Source organism: Psammomys obesus, unplaced genomic scaffold, assembly GCF_907164565.1.
Source record: "Psammomys obesus unplaced genomic scaffold, mPsaObe1.curated_primary_1811, whole genome shotgun sequence".
NCBI classification, from domain to species: Eukaryota; Metazoa; Chordata; class Mammalia; order Rodentia; family Muridae; genus Psammomys; species Psammomys obesus.
In genome coordinates, this window is record NW_026596117.1 from 43,158 (window position 1) to 62,266 (window position 19,109).

Genomic DNA, 19,109 nt, shown 5'->3' on the forward strand with positions numbered 1-19,109 from the left:
CCATGTAATAAGTTGGGTATCCTGGCATGGTATGTATGACTTTAGTCCTGAGATGGCAAAAACAGGGTAAGACCAACAGCTTGATGGCTATTAACCTGTTAAGAATGGTGGGATTCATGTTCAATTAGAGACAGAATAAAAAATATATATTAAAGATTGATAGGGAAAGACTCTCGATTTTGACCTTTGGATCCATGTGCAAAAACAAAGACAGGGACTCTCTCCAATACCACCACCTCTCAACACACTTACAAAAACATACACACAGGTCCATGCATAGACACACAAAAGACAAACAAATTCAGTTAGTTAAACTGGATGAGAAACTGTCATTTATTCAAAAGTGGTGACTAGTGTATATCAGAGGTAATGGTTTGATATCAAATGAAACAATATAGACACAGTTTCAGCTCTAAGCAGTAGATTGTGGAGGTCATCTCTGAAAATGCCCTATTTATACATAATATCAGAAAATCATAATGGTACATGTTTTCAGTGCAGTTATGAATATTTTGCAAAAGAAAACATTTTATTGATCATAGTTGGAAATTTTTATTAACTACACGTATGTATATACTACAATAAAGATACTATTTCATCAAACATTAGTTAATAATATTAAATGAACCATCATAGAGAACAAAAAATACTAAGGAAAAAATACACTCTACTTAGAATGAGAAAATGTAAATGAGCTACAATTTAATGACTACATCATACATAGTATACTTTTACTTTTGCGTTTTCATTTTGCCAGACCAAAATATTTAGTAGGTGGTTGAATTATGTGTGAGTACACTTGGAACTGCTGCCTGTGACGTTCAAAGTGTTTGACCTTGCTATTTTTGTCTTCTGCATTTTTAACAGCAGTATTCTAAAACTTCCTAGGAACACTTCAATTTTTATTCTAGTTATTTTCATAAAAATTTACACAAGTGATTTCTCTTCAGTTGTTACTTTGTGATGAAGCAGGTTCTTTCTTAACAGGAAATGGAAGACTTTGTCCAGAGCTCTGGAGAGCATGGGGTTGTGCTGTTCTCTTTGGGGTCCATGGTCAGTAACATGACAGAGGAAATGGCTAACACAATTGCATGGGCCCTTGCCCAGATTCCACAAAAGGTGAGATAAAGTCCCCTCATTGGAGGCAACTCTATAAATGTCCTTCAAAGGTCTGATTACAGTGGGAACAGGGACATGAACTGATTGGCCTGCTCTTTGATCACCTTCCCCTGAGAGGAGAGCAGCCTTACCAGGCCATAGAGGAAGACAATGCAGCCACACCTGATGAGATCTGATAGATTAGGATCAGAAGGAAGGAAAGGAAGACCTCTCCTATCAGTGGACTTGGGGAGGGACATGTGTAGAGAAGGGGGAGGGAAGGTGAAATTGGGAGGGGAGGAGGGAGCGGTTTATGGGGTGATATAAAGTGAATAAAGTGTAATTGATAAAAATTAAAATAAAAAAGTTCTTTAAAAAAATAAATGACAAAAAAGGGTCTGATTACAGAAATTACTGGTGAAAGGTAAAGTTTTAGGTAAGCTGTAATTTACATTACCCAATTTAGAAACAGATATGCATAACAAACGTTACAATTTTTACAAGTTTTCCAGAAGTTGTTTTTGACCTAGAATATCTTGTATATAAACATTGTGATCTCTGTGGGCACATTCTGAAATGCTGGCGTGAGAGGACCTTGCTCTTCAGAGTCACTAGTTACATTTGTTGATTATTTAAACTCAATGCATACATAAAAGTTTTGGTGGGATTATTCACATTTATTTTATTTTCTAGCCGAATAATATTATGCAGGTATTGAAACTGTCTGAAATGTATCATGGCTCTGCTCTGCATCCTAATTTTGAAGCAGGCCTGTTCAATGTGTAGTTGAGAGGGCCATTTAAATTCTCAATTGTCATTCAAAAGGCCCAGGCGTCTTTTCTGAGACTGATGCTAGTAAAGGCATTACACAGTAAGCCTATAGCCAACATCAAAGAAAACAGAGAGAAACTTAAAGCAATCCCAGTGAAATCATGGACAGGGTAAGGCTGTCCACTCTCTCTACATTTCTTCATCATAGTTCTTGAAGTCCTTGCTAGAGGAATAAGACAAGTAAAGGAGATCAAGGGCATACAAATTGGAAAGGAGGAAGTCAAAGAATCACTATTTGCAGATGATATGTTAGTGTACATGAATGACCCCAAAAGTTTTACCAGAGAACTTCTACAGCAGATAAACACCTTCAGCAAAGTGCATGGATACAAAATTAATTTAAAAAAAATCAGTAGCCCTCCTGTATGCAAAAGAAAAAAGAGCTGAGAAAGAATTAGGGAAATAACACCCTTCACAATAACCACAAAGGACATAAAGTACCTTGGTGTGACTCTAAATAAGCAAGTCAAAGACTTGTATAAAAAAAAGTTCTAGTCTCTGAAGAGAGAAATAGAAGAAGACATCAGAAGATGGAAAGATCTCCCATGCTCAAGGCTTGGCAGGATTAACATAGTAAAAAAGGGGACTGATACTCCAACCAAGAACCATGCATGGAGATAACCTAGAACCCCTGCACAGATATAGCCTGTGGCAGTTCAGTCTCCAAGTGGGTTAATTAGTAAGGGGAACAGGGATTGTCTGACATGAACTCAGTGGCTGGCTCTTTGATAACATCCCCCTTAGCGGGTAGCAGCCTTACCAGGCCATAGAGGAAGACATTGCAGCCAGTCCTAATGAGACCTGAAAGGCTAGCTAGGGTCAGATGGAAGGGGAAGACGACCTCCCTTACAAGTGGACTTGGAGAAGGGCATAGGGGGAGATGAGGGAGTAATATGTGATAGGGGGAAAATGAGGGAGGAGGCTGCAGCTGGGATACAAGTGAATAAACTGTAATTAATATAAAAAAGTTCTCTTTTGATTAACTTAAAAAAAGATAATTAAAAAAATGTTTCAGGGCTGCCTTGCAAAATAGTTGTAGAAGAAATACATAAAGGAAAGACAGATGTGAGTACTGCTCTTATAATAACCTCTGTGTATCATAAAATATGAAACACCCAGCTTTGCTTATAACTAGAGAGAATGAAAATCATAAGATTCAAGAAAGGAATATGAAAATAAGAAAGAGTCTAACAGAACCTGCTATGAAAACAGTTTCAGATGGCTCACTTCATAAAGCACACTATAAAGTAATTTTCTGGAGATTAAATTTAAATCTTTGAACATTTATGAACATAACAAATTTTCTAGTGGAAAAACCCCTCTATAATCATCTACATTAGTTTATTTGCTGTGATCCAGTATCAGTCACATAGTAAGTCTGTGTTAGACATGTGGACCATTCTCCATTTTACAAGATTTGTCTACAAACAATAGTGGTTAAACAAAAGTAAACCCACTCCTATCCACTACACCTGAGAGGAGAGTGAAAACACCTTCCAAGTACAATCTCATGTTTTGAAGAAACTGAGGTCAAAAGACTTATCTATTTTCTTGGAGTGGTTCTTAAGAATCACTAAGAATTCTTCTTCTGTGAATTCATTCCTGATATCACCCTCTTTGTAATTATTTTAGATAAAGAATTTCTAGAGTGGTTTTCACTTGAGAGGTAAATAAACCTAATGGTCGTTTGATGTGTGAGTATCCACACATGCACAGGTCTAAGAAGCTAGAATCACTAGAAAGAGATTCTCTGGTGACATAGGGCTCTGTGTGATTCATAGACTGACTTGGTGCTTATGGTCTTTATTTGGCCCAAGATGGGACAAAATTATATAAAATATAAATTATTAGTAATGGGCCACTGCTTTCTTTAATTGAATTATGACACCATGTCTATGTAGTATATATGTTCATGTGTCATGAACTATCTCATTTGTCTAAATAACCCTGCTTGGAAAATGAGGATTGCATTCAACCAGTCTGAATGTAAAAATAAACAGAGAAACTGCTGACACACTCTTCATCTCCATCTTTAAAGGATCTCATTACTCAACTATTTTGATTTCCTCATCAATACCAGAGGAAGTATTTAGCTATGTTATGTTTAAAATAAAAGTTACATATTTAAAGTTATTTTTTGAAATTACTTTTTGTTTTGTTTTATTTTTATATTTTTTGTTTAGATGTTTACTATTAATCTGAATCATAGCTCCCTGTCGCCTCCCTGTCCTCCCCTCACACCTTTCTCTCCTTCTCCTGCCCCTAAAATAGTGGAGGCCTTCCCCGCACAAACCCACTTCACCACACGCAGTCTCATTAGGACTGTGTATTTCCTCTTTCACAGTGTCCTGGTTACACAGCCATGCCAGGGTGAAGTGATCAAAAGTCATGCAACAAAGACCTTGTCAGAGACACCCCCCATCCCTTTTCTGGGGCACACACATGGAGGCTAAGCTGACCATTGTGTATATACATGTAGAGTGTCTAAGTCTAGTCCATGCCTGGTCCTTGGTTGGTGTTTCAGTCTCCCCAAGTCATGTTGGGAGCAGGTTAGTTGGAACTGTTGTTCCTCTTGTAGAGCTCCTGTTCCCTCTGGGTCATTCTATCCTTCTCCGCATTCTTCTACAAGGCTCCCTATATCATTTCTACCTTCCCACTCTTCTCTCCAAACTCTCTTGTACCGTGCCCCTTGCTCTCTTTCAAGTTCATGGCATCTTTTTCATTAACTGCTGGTACATACATAAAAGTACCTATACATGCATTTATATTCCTAAATATAACTTGCTCAGTCTGGAAAATGTTAAATTTGGCTCCAGAAATCAAGATAATCTCATATTTAACAGGTTCTTTGGAGATTTGATGGCAAAAAAACAGCCAACTTAGGACCCAATACTCGAGTCTACAAGTGGCTCCCCCAGAATGATCTTCTTGGTAAGACTCTGGAAAACAATGCTGAGTCATGACTGACTTTCTCTATACCCATCCTGGTTGACTTCAAAAGTCTTCATATTACACTTAGAGAAAGCACTATTTATTTAAAGATAACAAGTTCTGTTATACATCTGGTCTTTTGTTAACATTCATTTTCTCTTATCTACTATGTACTGTGTGTGTTCAACTATGTACTTTATGTGTTCACTATTATATAGTTCAAGTCTCAAGTCACATTCAAATCTGCAAAACGGTCTCTGTATATTTAACTTCTTCTTACTCTGAGAAAGGAAAACATTTCAGTGAGGTTTGAGTATAAAAATCTTCATGTAGAAAAATCTCCTTTGAGCTCCTCATAGTATTCATTTCTTTTCTTATGTCTAAGACAGCTAATTAATGTTAACCTGAATTCATCTTATTCTAGGACACCCCAAAACCAAAGCCTTCATAACTCATGGTGGAGCCAATGGCGTCTATGAGGCAATCCACCATGGAGTCCCCATGATTGGCATTCCTCTGTTTGGAGAACAACATGATAACATTGCCCACATGGTGGCCAAAGGAGCAGCCATTGCATTAAATATCAGAACAATGTCAAAGTCAGATTTGCTCAATGCCCTGGAGACAGTCATCGACAATCCTTCGTGAGTGTAACTTCCTAAAATGTGTATCCATTACTTCTTTATTCATTGTGCTTCTTAGGGAAGGCCAAAGAAGCAAGAATTATCTTGAAGGCAAAAATAATGATAGGTGCAGAGACAAATTAGAACATGATTCAGTGCCATGATTTTTTTCTTCTTTCTTCTTGTTCTTTATTTCCATGTTTTACTTTATATTTCCTTGCAACGTGTATCAGGCTGGTCCAAAGTGTAAAACTTTTCTGCTTCATCCTCCAGACTGCTTGACCAACAGGCATATGCCACCAGCACTGACAAATTTTTCTTTTCAATTCTTTTAGAAATTAATTGTTTAGCATTTTAAGGATAGTACAGAACTTACATAGCAAATAAGCAAAGTGAAATAAAATGTCAGGTACCAATCAGATCTGTTGCACACAGAGGCCATAGGATAACACTACCACAATCAAGTTTGAGTGTTATAAAAGAGATAAGTAACTTTTATGGCAGTTATAATATTCAGCATAGAAATAAAATAGATATTAACATAAAAGTAAAGTGTATGGTTGGATGTTTAAATATGCAACCTAATGTTTTAAGATAAATGTCAAATAGTGAAAACATAAGAGTAAAACAAAGAATATGTCCATATTCATTTCTTTAATTAAAAAAATCTAATTTGGAAGTTCTTTCCTGGAAAAGACTATTTCTCTCCCACTGTCATCATTCCTCATGTACCTATAATAATTTTGTGCAGAATTGAGCTCAGGCTGAGATGTATTACTTTCTAATATTAGCTTGACTCTTGATGTCATCCTTATTAAGATCTTAGTTAAGAAACCATATTGTTGAAACTTCATGAGTGTAACTTTCCTCAAGATGTAATTTCACAGCAGCTATCTTTGCCCTCCAGCTCTTATAATGTTTCAATCCTCTATTCTATGTTGTATCATGAAAGCTAGTTCTCAGGTAAGGTGATTTAAAGTCAGTTACAGATCAGAGGTCTTTATTTTCTGATGTGCATGCTCTTTCATCAATAGAGACTTACTTTCTACCTCTGGGGAATAACCAAGGGCAACATCAAGTCTGTATGTTTGTAAGTCTGTAAGTCTGTTTGACAGTCCTGGCCAACATCTCAAAACAGGGCTTCTCATGTCTGGCATTGGGGTTTATGTTCGGTCATCCTTGGCTCTTGGAAAGAGCACCCTCACTTCAGATAAGAATAGTTTATTACAAGGAAATCGTGAAATTTACAGGCAAAAGGTGGGAACTAGAAAAAAAAATCATCCTGAATGAGGTATCCCAGAAGCAGAAAGATACACATGGTTTATACTCCCCCATAAGTGGTTATTAGACATATACTATAGAATAAATATACTAAAATCTATACTCCTAAAGAAGCTAAACAACAAGGAAGAACCTAGGAAAGATGCTCAGTCCTCATTCAGAAGGACAAATGCCATAGACATTGGAAGCAGGAGAAGACAGGGAACAGGACAGGAGTTTACCACAGTCGGCCTCTGAAAGATGCTACTGATTGAGGTACGAAAGCTGATGCTGAGACCCAGAGCCAAACTTTGGGCAGAGTGCAGGGAATTGTGTGAAAGAAGGGGGAGATAGAAAGACCTGGAGGAGCAGGATCTCCACAAGGAGACTAACAGGCAAAAAAACACTTGAACCTTGGATAACCTGCAGAGACTGATACTCCAAACTCGGACAATGCATGAAGAAAACTTAAAACCCCAACTCAGATGTAGTCCAGAGATGCAGTCTCCAAGTGGGGCCTCTAGTAAGCAGAGCAGGGGCTTTCTCTGGCATGAACTCAGAGACAGACTCTCTGATCACCTCCCCCTGGGGGTGGGGGGGATGCAGCCTTGTCAAGCCACAGAGGAAGACAATGCAACCAGTCCTGATGAGACCTGATAGGCTAGGGTCAAATAGAAAAGAAGGAGGACCTCCCCTATCATTGGACTAGAGGAGAGACATAGGGGTAGAGAGGGAGGGAGGGTAGGATTGGGAGGAGACAAGGGAGGTGGCCACAGCTGGGATACAAATTGAATAAATTGTAATAAATGATAATAATAAAGAATAGCTTATAGAAACTATATATATGCTTATACATGGAATAGCATATAGAATAGAGAGTTGGATATAAGTTAATATATGTATTAGTGGCTTTTTTAGACATCCTTATTGTTATTTTATCCATTTTGCTCTTTCTGTATTAAGTTCGCTCCCCCTTCCAAAGGGTCCACTCCTCTTCCAATTTCCTTTATCAGACTACTGAATTTATCAGAATACAGCCATTTCCCTTCACCCTCTTACACCTTCTTCTTTATTTGCTTCCCTACCCCTCTCTAAGGAGCCTCTACTCTTCCCATTCTTCCATCAAAGAAGTTGAATCCTAAATTTAAAATACTGTAATATGCATACTAAGAAATGAGGATGATATAATAAAAAGCAATACACAAATTTCCAATCAATCCTTGTAAATAGTAAGAGGGTATGTTACCACCATTGCAATTACTACTTGTGCTACATCAAACTGATATTTGGGGTTGTTGACTCATGTCTCAGTGTAACCCTTCATTCTACATATTCATTCATAGTCATTTCAGCACTAGAATCAAATGCACTTGTAATGCTTCATTGAGAAATTTTGACCACTTTATTTCTAACATCACACTTCTAACCAAAAAGAAGATAATAAATAATAACAGGAAATAGGCTCAAGGATGGCTCAGTAGGTAAGAGCAAGGTTTACTCTAACAGAGAACCACAGCTCAGTTCCCAGTGCCCATGTCTGGTGGTATACAAAAACTCCAACTCCTCAAATATCATACACAAACATACACACATTTAAGAATAATAGCAAAAGTTTTTTATTACATTTTACAATAAGAATAATATATGTAATGCAATAATAATCCCTGTTATTGTAATAGAAAATTTAGACTTTCTATTAATTTCACTGAATAATTAGTAACTTTCATGAAAATACATAAAAATAACAAAAAGCAACCATTATGTCTAATTAATAAGAACCAGGACACTGTTGTAGTTATACTCTTTAATCACTGATATGTCATTCCGTAAAATTTTCTTTTCAAATCCAACCACTTATCACCATTACACAGACAGGTGTCATTGTGAGAACTTGAGAGAACGTAAACTCATACATTCTGATTCTGGTATAAAGTTTTCATGAAAAGTTGGTTTTCATTGCTTACTGGGTTGTTTATCACTCTAGAATGGCAATAGGACCTGGGAGATTAGGGCTGATAAATTAGACAAAATAAAGTCTCATGCAATACCCTACTTTTTTTTAGACATCAGGCACTCTGAGAGTTAAGAGGACTCACATGAGCAGTGTGGAAAAGCCATTACCAGAGAAGTACATTTATTCATAGATGCATATAAACAAATAGCAAAAGCCACTTGTAATGAAAAACCTCAAGTAAAATCATTCCTATCTGCTACACAAGGGAGGCGCACAAAAGCATAATCCGTGAACAAGTCCATGTTTTTTTTAACAAACTGAGGTTATAACACTCTTATCTTGTTTTCTTGGAGTTTTCTCATAAGCACTGAGGAATCTCCTCACATGATCTGGGACCATATTATGACACTGGATAACTGAAGTATCATAGACTCAAATAATACCTCATTTTGTTACTCTGTAATTTTTTTTTTCCTGGATCACAATACTTTTATTTTATTTTTATTTACTACAATTTATTCACTTTATATCCCAGCAATAGCCTCCTACCTTATCTCCTCCCAAACCTACCCTCCCTCCCTCTTCTCCTCCTATGCCTCTCCCCCAGTCCACTGATAGGGGAGGTCCTCTTCCCCATTCTTCTGACCCTAGCCTATTAGGTCCCATCAGGTCTGGCTGCATTGGCTTCCTGTGGCCTGGTAAAGCTGCTCCCCCATCAGGAGAAGGTGAACAAAGAGCCAGCCACTGAGTTCATGTCAAAGACAAACCTCTGTTCCCCTTACTAGGCTATACACTTGGACACTGAGCTGCCATGGGCTACATCTGTGCTGGAGTTCTAGGTTATCTCCATGCATGGTCCTTCAACTGTCTGTATACTTAACTTTGGGAACATTTTCTCTTTTCCAGCCTTTCTGAGTATATGCTTCCATATGCTTCTTGTATACTCAAGAAGCTCAGAGATTCCTGATAACATTTTCCTAGGCATGAATGTAAAACAAATCATTTTCCTTCTATTTTGTATAATCATCTTTACTGCCTACACACACAAAAAAAAAATCTTGTAAATTGTATTTTAATTCATTCAGTGAATTGATGCCTATTTTATCTCTTATAGCTATAAAGAGAATGTTATGTGGCTATCAACCATTCACCATGACCAGCCGATGAAACCTCTAGACAGAGCTGTCTTCTGGATTGAGTTTGTCATGCGCCACAAAGGGGCCAAACACCTGAGACCACTCGCCTTTAATCTCACCTGGTACCAGTACCACTCTCTGGATGTGATAGGATTCCTACTTGCCTGTGTGGCAGCCATTGCTACCCTTACTGTAAAGGGCTGCTTGCTTGTTTACCGATTCTTTGTAAGGAAGGAAAAGAAAAAGAAGAATGAATAGAGCTCATTGAGAACACACTACATGAACTGAATTTCAGCATCCTTCTAATTTATGAACCAACTTCCAGACATTCACTGATTACTTTATCAAGGCATATATTCTTTGTAATTTTTATAGCACGTAAGAAGACATATAGCTGTGACTACTGATATGTGATCAAAGAATGCCATGCCATCATTTCTTTTAATTTCTAAACTATGTAATGTAAAACAGTCATGCATAGGAAAACTGAAAATGTACTTGACAAAGTCTTAAAAATGAAACTATTAACCTACCAACATTTGAATACTGTTCATTTGATTCATTCTTCCATCTGACTCTGGAGATTTCTAAAATAAAAAAGAAAAACACTAAATTCTAAATACTCACAGATATATATGGTTTTCCTGTAAAAGTCTTCATTTTTGTAGTCTTGGGGATAGTGTGGTTTATTTTGCAAATACATTTTAAATGGTAGGAATCTGTATGTTCCACAGAAATTATTAGCAAAAATCAAGTGATCAAAATTTCATTCTAAAAACAGTATATAAAATTCAGTCATCTATTTCGTGGACTTAACTATATATTTTCTGAATTAATATCTATATAGAATGTGTTGACTATTAAAATAAAAAACTATTGTGACATACTAAAACAAGGTTTTCTCCACATATTTTCTTATGAAATTGTAGCATTTTAAAACATGCACTCCAGTTATCAAATGTTGATAAAGAACAACGTTCTGCAGTCTGGTGGAGAAGAAATATTTCAAGGCCTTTATTCAACAGTTTGCAAAGAAAAAAATTGAAGCTGAAAGAATAAGTAAAAACAGGGTTGGAAAATGAATTATTTACTCTTTTGTTGCTGTAACAAAATACACTGATCAAAAGCAGCTCACAGCAAAAACAAAACAGTTTATTTTGAATTTTGGTTAGGTCCTTAGAATGCATGGTAGGTGGGAAGGCAAGGCTGTAGGGAGCAGAAGGATTCTCCCTGATCACAAATAAGCAGCAGAGACAGTAGTAGAAAGTGGGCTAAAGCTGCAAATTTGCAGAGCTTCTTCCAGTGAGTGATACAATTCCTCCAGCAAGATTTAAATTCCTTAATACTCTATAACCTCAAACAGCACCACCAATTTAGGAAAAGGGGTTCAGCTACATCAGTTTATCAGAGACATTTTTTTATTCAAATTGTAACAGGAAATAACCCTGTTTCAAAAGTCTCATTTCTTAGCATCCCATAGGTTCTTAGCATTCTGTTACTCTATCTGTAAGTCTACCACAGCACCACAGAACACTTGCACTTCTTCAGTGTAAGTTAACTGTGATCATGAAGCTTGATATATGTTGGAAATGAAGTACATGAGCAAGGGATATTGACTAGCAGCCACACTGGTGGTCATTCATGAGAGGATCTGTTGTGATTGGAGAACTGTTATAAGAGAGCTATGTAACATTTATGGCAGTTATCTTTCAGCATCAAAATACAAAAGATATGAAGATAAAAATAAGTATATGGTTGTATGTATAAATATACAACCTAATATTTTAGGATAAATTCAAATAGTGAAAACATATTAGAGTGAAGCAATGAATGTGTCCATCAGTTTTCTTTGATTTAAAGAAATTCCAATTGGGAGATACTTCCCTGGAAAAGACTGTTTCCCACTCTCAGCATAATTCTGTGTAGAGCTGGGGCCAGGATGAGAGTTACCCCTGTCCATGTTAGCATGACTATTGGTGTCATCCTTATTCAAAGCCTGTTTAGGTGCCCATGCTGTTGAGACTACATGAGCATAGCTTTCTTGATATTTCTCAAAGATGCAACTTCACAGCAGATATCTTGGCCCTCTTATAGTCTTTCAGTCCTTTATTCTATGATGTTTCATTGGTAGTTAGTTCAATATTGGAAACAGAGGTTAATTATTTAAGGCTTATTTGTTCCATCAAATATTATCCTCTATATAAATTGACAATAGGAACTGGAAAAGAAAGTTACTTAGTGCCTCCATTAAGGAGAATACAAACATTAAAGTTTAAATTAAAATGTCATTGATGTAACAAATCTCTAATTATTTATCTTAGTATTCACTTTTATATCCATATAGTACACTCAGATTTCTTTCTGTATGTATTATTTCTCTGCTCTGTGGAGTTTTTTTGTTGGCTTTGTTTTTGTATTGGTACATTAGGATAATTTCACTAATTTTTTTAAAATTGAAACTAAAAGCATGAGTCATGATAACAGAAGCACAGAGTAACCAACAAATAAGATCAATCAAAGAGGCGGGGCAAGATGGCAGCGCCGGGAGTTCTCTCATTCTGAGCAGCAGCGGCAGGATTAGCACAGTGACCAGCAATCAGAACTTGCGGCCATAAAACACAGTCATTGTGTTTCCCAGGTGAGAGGATACCCCACGGTGGCAGATTCAATCAGCTTTTAACTCACCCGGCTAAACCGCAGAAGAGATCCCGGTTCCGCCAGACGCTTGGCTGCCGGCCGCCGCCCCAGCCCCAGCCCAGAGCCATAAGCCAGTGTCTCTGGTCACGGTCCCAGACTGAACCATGCGCACCACACTATCAGAGACTGGAATTTTCAGTCGAGAGATAACTCCACGGTACAGGAAACGATTGGGACCAACCTTAGGTCACCAGACATCCCCTGGAAAAGACTCAGGTTCCGCAGATGCCCCAGGAGCCAGCCCGGAGCCAGAGCAGAGGACCAAGGCTCCGGCACAGAGCCCTGCCTGCCTGCGCGCCTGATTCGCCGCCTGAGATAGAACTGTGGGCACCAGGGAACCAGCGAATGAGTTTCACTGTCCGGTGCAAACACACAGGGAGGGAAACGGCTGATCTGATCTCAGAGCACTCACCTGACACCCCCACCCTGAAAAGGTCTCGGGAAAATTACCCAGTTTAGGCAGACACCTAGGCTCCCAAAGGCCAGAAAGGCAGACACAGGCAGTTTCTGTGCACCAGACAGCTGGCAGAGACTGAGCCGCCATCTCCGCTGTGCTCCAGACACAGTTTCTGCAGCCAGCCAGCTGGTGGAGACTGAGCAGTGTGCACCAGGGCAAAAAGAGAGACTGGGAGTCCCTGTCTCCAGAGAACCCACAGGGAAGGAAGGAAACTGTACTGACTTAAATCACCCAATCCTTCCCTGGAAAAAGTCTAGCAAAAACTGGCGGGGCCGAGCCGCCATCACTCAGCTGTGCTCCAGACACAGGCACAAACAGTTGCTGCGTGCCAGATGTCCAACTGGGTCACAGCAGCTGATCATTAAATTTACAGCAAGAAACCCAGAAACAGGGCAGCTGTCCTCAGGACTTCCCTGGGTGGCATATACCCAAAAGAGGCACAACAAGGACATTTGCTCAACCATGGTTGTAGCTGCTTTATTTGTATTAGCCAGAAGCTAGAAACAGCCCAGATGCCCCTCATGAAGAATGGATGCAGAAACTGTGGTACATCTATACAATGGAGTATTACTCAGCAATGAAAAATAAGGAAATCATGAAATTTGCAGGTAAATTGTGGGACCTGGAAAGGATCATCCTGAGTGAGTTGTCCCAGAAGCAAAAAGACACACACGGTATATACTCACTCATATAAACATACAACATAGGATAAACCTACTAAAATCGGTACATCTAAACAAACTAAGCAAAAGAGAGGACCCTAACTAAAATGCTCAATCCCCATCCTGAAACGCAAAGAGGATGGACATCAGAAGAAGAAGAAAACAGGAAACAACCTAGGAACCTGCTACAGAGGGCCTCTGAAAGCCAGAAGAAGAAAACAGGAAACAACCTAGGAACCTGCCACAGAGGGCATCTGAAAGCCTCTGCCCTGCAGACTATCAAAGCAGATGCTGAGCCTGATGGCTAACTGGTAGGCAGAGTGAATGGAATTTTATGTAAAAAGTGGGAAATAGCAAGAGCTGGAGAGGACAGGAACTCCACAAGGAGAGCAACAGAACAAGAAAATTTGAACACAGGGAACTTCCCAATGACTCATACTCCAACCAAGGACTATTCATGGAGATAACCTAGAACCCCTGCAGATGTAGCTCATGGCAGTTTAGTGTCCAAGTGGCTTACATAGTGATGGGAAGAGGGACTGCCTCTGACATAAACTGATTGGCCTGCTCTTTGTTCACCTCCCCCTGAGGGGGGAGCAGCCTTACCAGGCCACAGAAGAAGACAATGCAGCCATTCCTGATGTGATCTGATAGACTAAGATCAGAAGGAAGGAGAGGAGGACCTCCCCTATCAGTGGATGTGGGGAGGAGCATACATGAAAAAAGGAGAGGTAGGATGGGGTCAGGAGGGGAAGAGGGAGGGGCTTATGGGGGGACACAAAATGAATAAAGTATAATTAATAATAAAAAAAGAAAGATCTCCTTGCTGGATCATATGGTAGAGCTATTTCTCGCCATTTGCAGAAACTGAATACTGATTTCCCTGATGGCTGTAGCAGTTTACACTCCCATCCATAGTCGGTACGTGGTCTCCCTTCTCCACACACACAGTAGCATTTTTTAGTCATTTGTTTTATTAATCTATTACAAAAAGATCTTAAGTACTACAAAAATGGATCAGTAGGAGAAAAATGTATCACAATTTTTGTATCCATTCCTCTGTTGATGGACATCTGGGTTGTTTCCAGATTCTGGCTATTACGAATAAAGCAAACAAACATGGTTGAGCAAATGTTCATATTGTGTACTTGAGAATCTTTTGGATATATGCCTAGGAGTGGTATAGCTGGATCTTGAGGAAGCGCTATTCCTGATTGTCCGAGAAAGTACCAGATTGATTTCCAAAGTGGCTGTACAAGTTTACCTTCCCACCAGCAATGGAGGAGGGTTCCCCTTTCTCCACAACCTCTCCAGCATGTGTTGTCACTTGAGTTTTTCATCTTAGCCATTCTGATGGGTGTAAGATGAAATCTCAGGGTCGTTTTGATTTGCATCTCTCTGATGGCTAAGGATGTTTAGCATCTATTTAAGTGTTTCTCTGCCATTCTATATTCTTCTACAGAGAATTCTCTGTTTAGCTCCATACCCCATTTTTTAATCAGATTGCTTGATTTGTTCCTTTTTAACTTCTTTAGTTCTTTATATATACTGGATATCATCCCTCTGTCAGATGTAGGGTTGGTGAATATCCTTTCCCCATCTGTAAGCTCTCATTTTGTTCTGAAAAAAAGTGTTCTTTGCTTTACAGAAGCTTTTCAGTTTCATGAGGTCCCATTTATTGACTGAACCTGTGCTGATGGTGTGCTGTTCAGGAAGTTGTCTCCTGTACCAATGAGTTATAGGCTCTTCCCCACTTTTTCTTCTAAAATGTTTAGTGTGTCTGGTTTTATATTGAGGTCTTTGATCCACTTGGACTTTAGTTTTGTGCAGACTGATAAATATGGATCTATTAGCATTTTTCTGCATGTAGACATCCAACTGGACCAGCACCATTTGTTGAACATGCTCTTTTTTCCTTTGGTTTTGGCTTCTTTGTCAAAAATCAAGTATTCATAGGTGTGTGGGTTTATTTCTGGGTCTTCTATTCAGTTCCATTGATCCACCTTTCTGTTTCTATGCCAATACCATGCAGTTGTTATTACTATTGCTTCGTAGTACAGTTTCAGATCAGGGATGGAGATGCCTCCAGACAATCTGTTGTCATACAGGAGTGTTTTGGAAATCCTCGGTTTTTTTGTTTCTCCATATGAAGTTGAGAATTTTTCTTACAAGGTCTTTAAAGAATTGTGTTGGTATTTTGATGGGAATTGCATTGTATCTGTAGATTGCTTTTAGCAGAATAGCCATTTTTACTATGTTAATCTTACCGATCCATGAGCACGGGAGATCTTTCCATCTTCCTATAACTTCTTCAAACTCTTTCTTCAGAGACTTGAAGTTTCTCTCAAACAGGTCTTTCGCCTTCCTGGTTAGAATCACACCAAGGTACTTTATTAGTTATTAGTGGCTATTGTAAAGGATGATGTTTCCTTGATTTCTTTTTTGGCCCTTTTGTCTTGGGTATACAGGAGTGCTTCTGATTTTTTTGAGGTGATTTTGTCTCCAGCCAATTTGCTAAAGGTGTTTATCAGCTGAAGGAGTTCTCTGGTTGAATTTTTGGGTCATTCAGGTATCCTATCATATCATCTGTGAATAGTAAAACTTTGACTTCTTTCTTTCTGATTTGTATCCCCTTGATTTTCTGTAGTTGTCTTATTGCTCTAGCTAGGACTTCAAGTACTATGTTGAAGAGATATGGAGAGATTGGTCAGCCTTGCCTTGTCCCTGATTTCACTGGGATTGATTTAAGTTTCTCTCCATTGAGTTGATGTTGGCTATAGGCGTGGTGTATATCATCTTTACTATGCTTAGGTATTTACCTTGTATCCCTGATCTCTCCAAGACTTTAAACATGAATGGGTGTTGGATTTTGTTAAGTGCTTTTTCGGCATCTAAGGAGATGATCATGTGGTTTTTCTCCTTCAGTTTGTTTATGCGGTGGATTACATTGATGGATTTCCATATATTGAACCACCCTTGCATGCTTGGGATAAAGCCTACTTCATCATTGTGGATGATATTTTTGATGTGTTCTTGGATTCGGTTTGCAAGTATTTTATTGAGTATTTTTGCATTAATGTTCATGAGAGAGATAGGTCTGAAGATCTCTGTTTTTTGTTGGGTCTTTGTGTGGTTTAGGTATCAAGGTGATTGTGGCTTCATAGAATGAGTTTGGTAATGTTCCTTCTGTTTCTATTTTGTGGAATAATTTGAGGAGGATTGGTATTAGCACTTCTTTGAAGGTCTGGTAGAATTTGGCACTGAAACCATCGGGCCCAGGGCTTTTTTTTTTTTGGAGGGGAGAGTGTCCATGACTGCTTCAATTTCCTTGGGGGATATTCAGTCTTTCTACCTCAAGTTGACTTAATTTTGGTAGATGGACTCTGTCCAGAAAATTGTCCATTTCATTTAGATTTTCAAATTTTGTGGCAAATAGGCTTTTGTAGTACAACCTAATGCTTGTTTGGATTTCCTCAGTGTCTGTAGTTATGTCTGCCTCTTCATTTCTGATTTTACTGAATTGGATAGATTCTCTCTGCCTTTTAGTTAGTTTAGCTAAGGGACTTTCTATCTTGTTGATTTTCTCAAAGAAACAGCTCTTGGTTTCATTGATTCTTTGAATAGTTTTATTTGTTTCTAATTGATTGATTTCAGCCCTGAGTTTGATTATTTCCAGGTGTCTGCTCCTCTTTCATGTATCTGCTTCTTTTTTTTTTTCTGGGGTTTTCAATTGTGGGCCATTAAGTTGCTTGTATGTGATGTTGCAAATTTCTTCTGGAAGGCACTTGGTGCTATGAATTTTCTTCTGAGCACTGCTTTCATTGTGTCCCATAAATTATGGTATGTTGTACCTTCATTTTCATTGAATTCTAGGAAGACTTTAATTTCTTTATTTTTTTCTTAACCCAGCTGTCATTGAGTAGCAAGTTGTTCAGTTTCCATGTGTGTGTAGGCCTTTTACTTCCATTGTTGTTGAGGTCCAGCTTTAGTCCATGGTGGTCAGATAGAATATAAGGGATTATTTCAATCTTTTTTTATCTGTTGAGGCTTGCTTTGTGACCAACTATATGGTCTATTTTGAAGAAGGTCCATGAGGTGCTGAAAAGAAGGTATACTCTTGAGTTTGGGTGAAAAGATTTGATTTAGAGACTCTGTAAATGCATTTATTTCCCTATTTGGTTTCTATCTAGTTGATTTGTTCTTTGGTGAGTGTGGGATGTTGAAGTCTCCAACTATTAAGGTATTAGGATCTATGTGTGATTTAAGCTTTAATAATGTTTCATTTATGAATGTAGGCACTTTTGTATTTCAGTCATAGATGTTCAAGAATTGTGATGTCCTCTTCATGGATTTTTCCTTTGATGAGAATGTAGTGCCCCTCCTCATCTTTTTTGATTAATTTTGGTTAAAAATCTATTTTATTAGCTATTAGGATAGCTCCTCCAGCTTGTTTTCTGGATCCACTTGCTTGAAAATCATTTTTCCAGCCCTTTAATCTGTGGTAGTGTTTATCTTTGTTGCATAGGTGTATTTTTTAGGACGCAACAGAATGTTGAGTCTTGTTTCCACAACCATTCTGTTAGTTTGTGTCTTTTTATTGGAGAGTTGAGTCCATTGCTGTTGATAGATACTAGTGACCAATGAATGTTACTTTCTTTTGATGTGGGGTTGGTAGTGTTGCTGTGTTTCATTGCTTGTATTCTTTAGATTTTTTTGTTGTGTGGTTATCTATGTTCTATGTTTCCTTAAATGTAGTTGTTTCTGTTGGGTTGGAATTTTTCTTCTAGTAACTTCTGTAGGGCTGGGTTACTGTCTAGATATTGTTTAAATTTAGTTTTGTCATGGAATATTTTGAATTCTCTGTCTACATGATTGAAAGTTTTGCTGGGTATAGTAGTCTGGGTTGGCATCTGTGGTCCCTTAAGGTCTGCATGACTTCTGCCCAGGCCCTTCTGGCTTTCATAGTTTCTGTTGAGAAATCTAGTGTGATTCTGATAGGTCTGCCTTCATATGTTACTTGGCCTTTTTCCATTACTGCTTTTAATATTTTTTCTTTGTTCTATAGGTGCAGTGTTTTGACTATGATGTGACAGGATTTTCTTTTCTGGTCTAGTCTGTTTAGTGTTTTGTAGGCCTCTTGAATGTTTATGGACATCTCTTCCTTTAAGTTGGGAAAATTTTCTTCTATGATTTTTTTTGAAAATAGTTTCCGGACCTTGGAACCTGATGTCTTCTTTTTCATTTACTCCTATTATTCTTAGATCTTTTTTCTTTTCATGGTGTCTTTGATTTCTTGGATGTTTTGTATTTGGAACTTTTCTCATTTTATTTTTTCTTTGAAAGACGTATCAACTTCTGCAAATGTATCCTCAGCACCTGAGATTCTTTCCTCCATCTCTTGTATTCTGTTGGTGATGCTTACCTTTGTAGTTCCTAATCTTTTCTCTATGCTCTCCAGCT

The 19,109-nt window shown here is 38.2% G+C and overlaps 1 protein-coding gene across 2 annotated transcripts in view; it reads left to right on the forward strand.

Annotated features, from left to right (window-relative positions):
* LOC129692795 (UDP-glucuronosyltransferase 2B17-like) overlaps positions 1 to 10,455 on the forward strand; it is a 40,129-nt gene extending 29,674 nt beyond the window's left edge. Inside the window, exons 4-7 of one of the 2 annotated variants that reach the window (XM_055629286.1) lie at positions 988 to 1,119; positions 4,773 to 4,860; positions 5,285 to 5,504; positions 9,812 to 10,455. In XM_055629286.1, coding sequence (XP_055485261.1) covers positions 988 to 1,119; positions 4,773 to 4,860; positions 5,285 to 5,504; positions 9,812 to 10,091 — 720 coding nt within the window. In that variant the 3' untranslated portion in view covers positions 10,092 to 10,455. The remainder of the gene's footprint in view (positions 1 to 987; positions 1,120 to 4,772; positions 4,861 to 5,284; positions 5,505 to 9,811) is intronic. The other variant, XM_055629287.1, reaches the window with a different exon arrangement.
* The last annotated feature ends 8,654 nt before the right edge of the window (positions 10,456 to 19,109 follow it).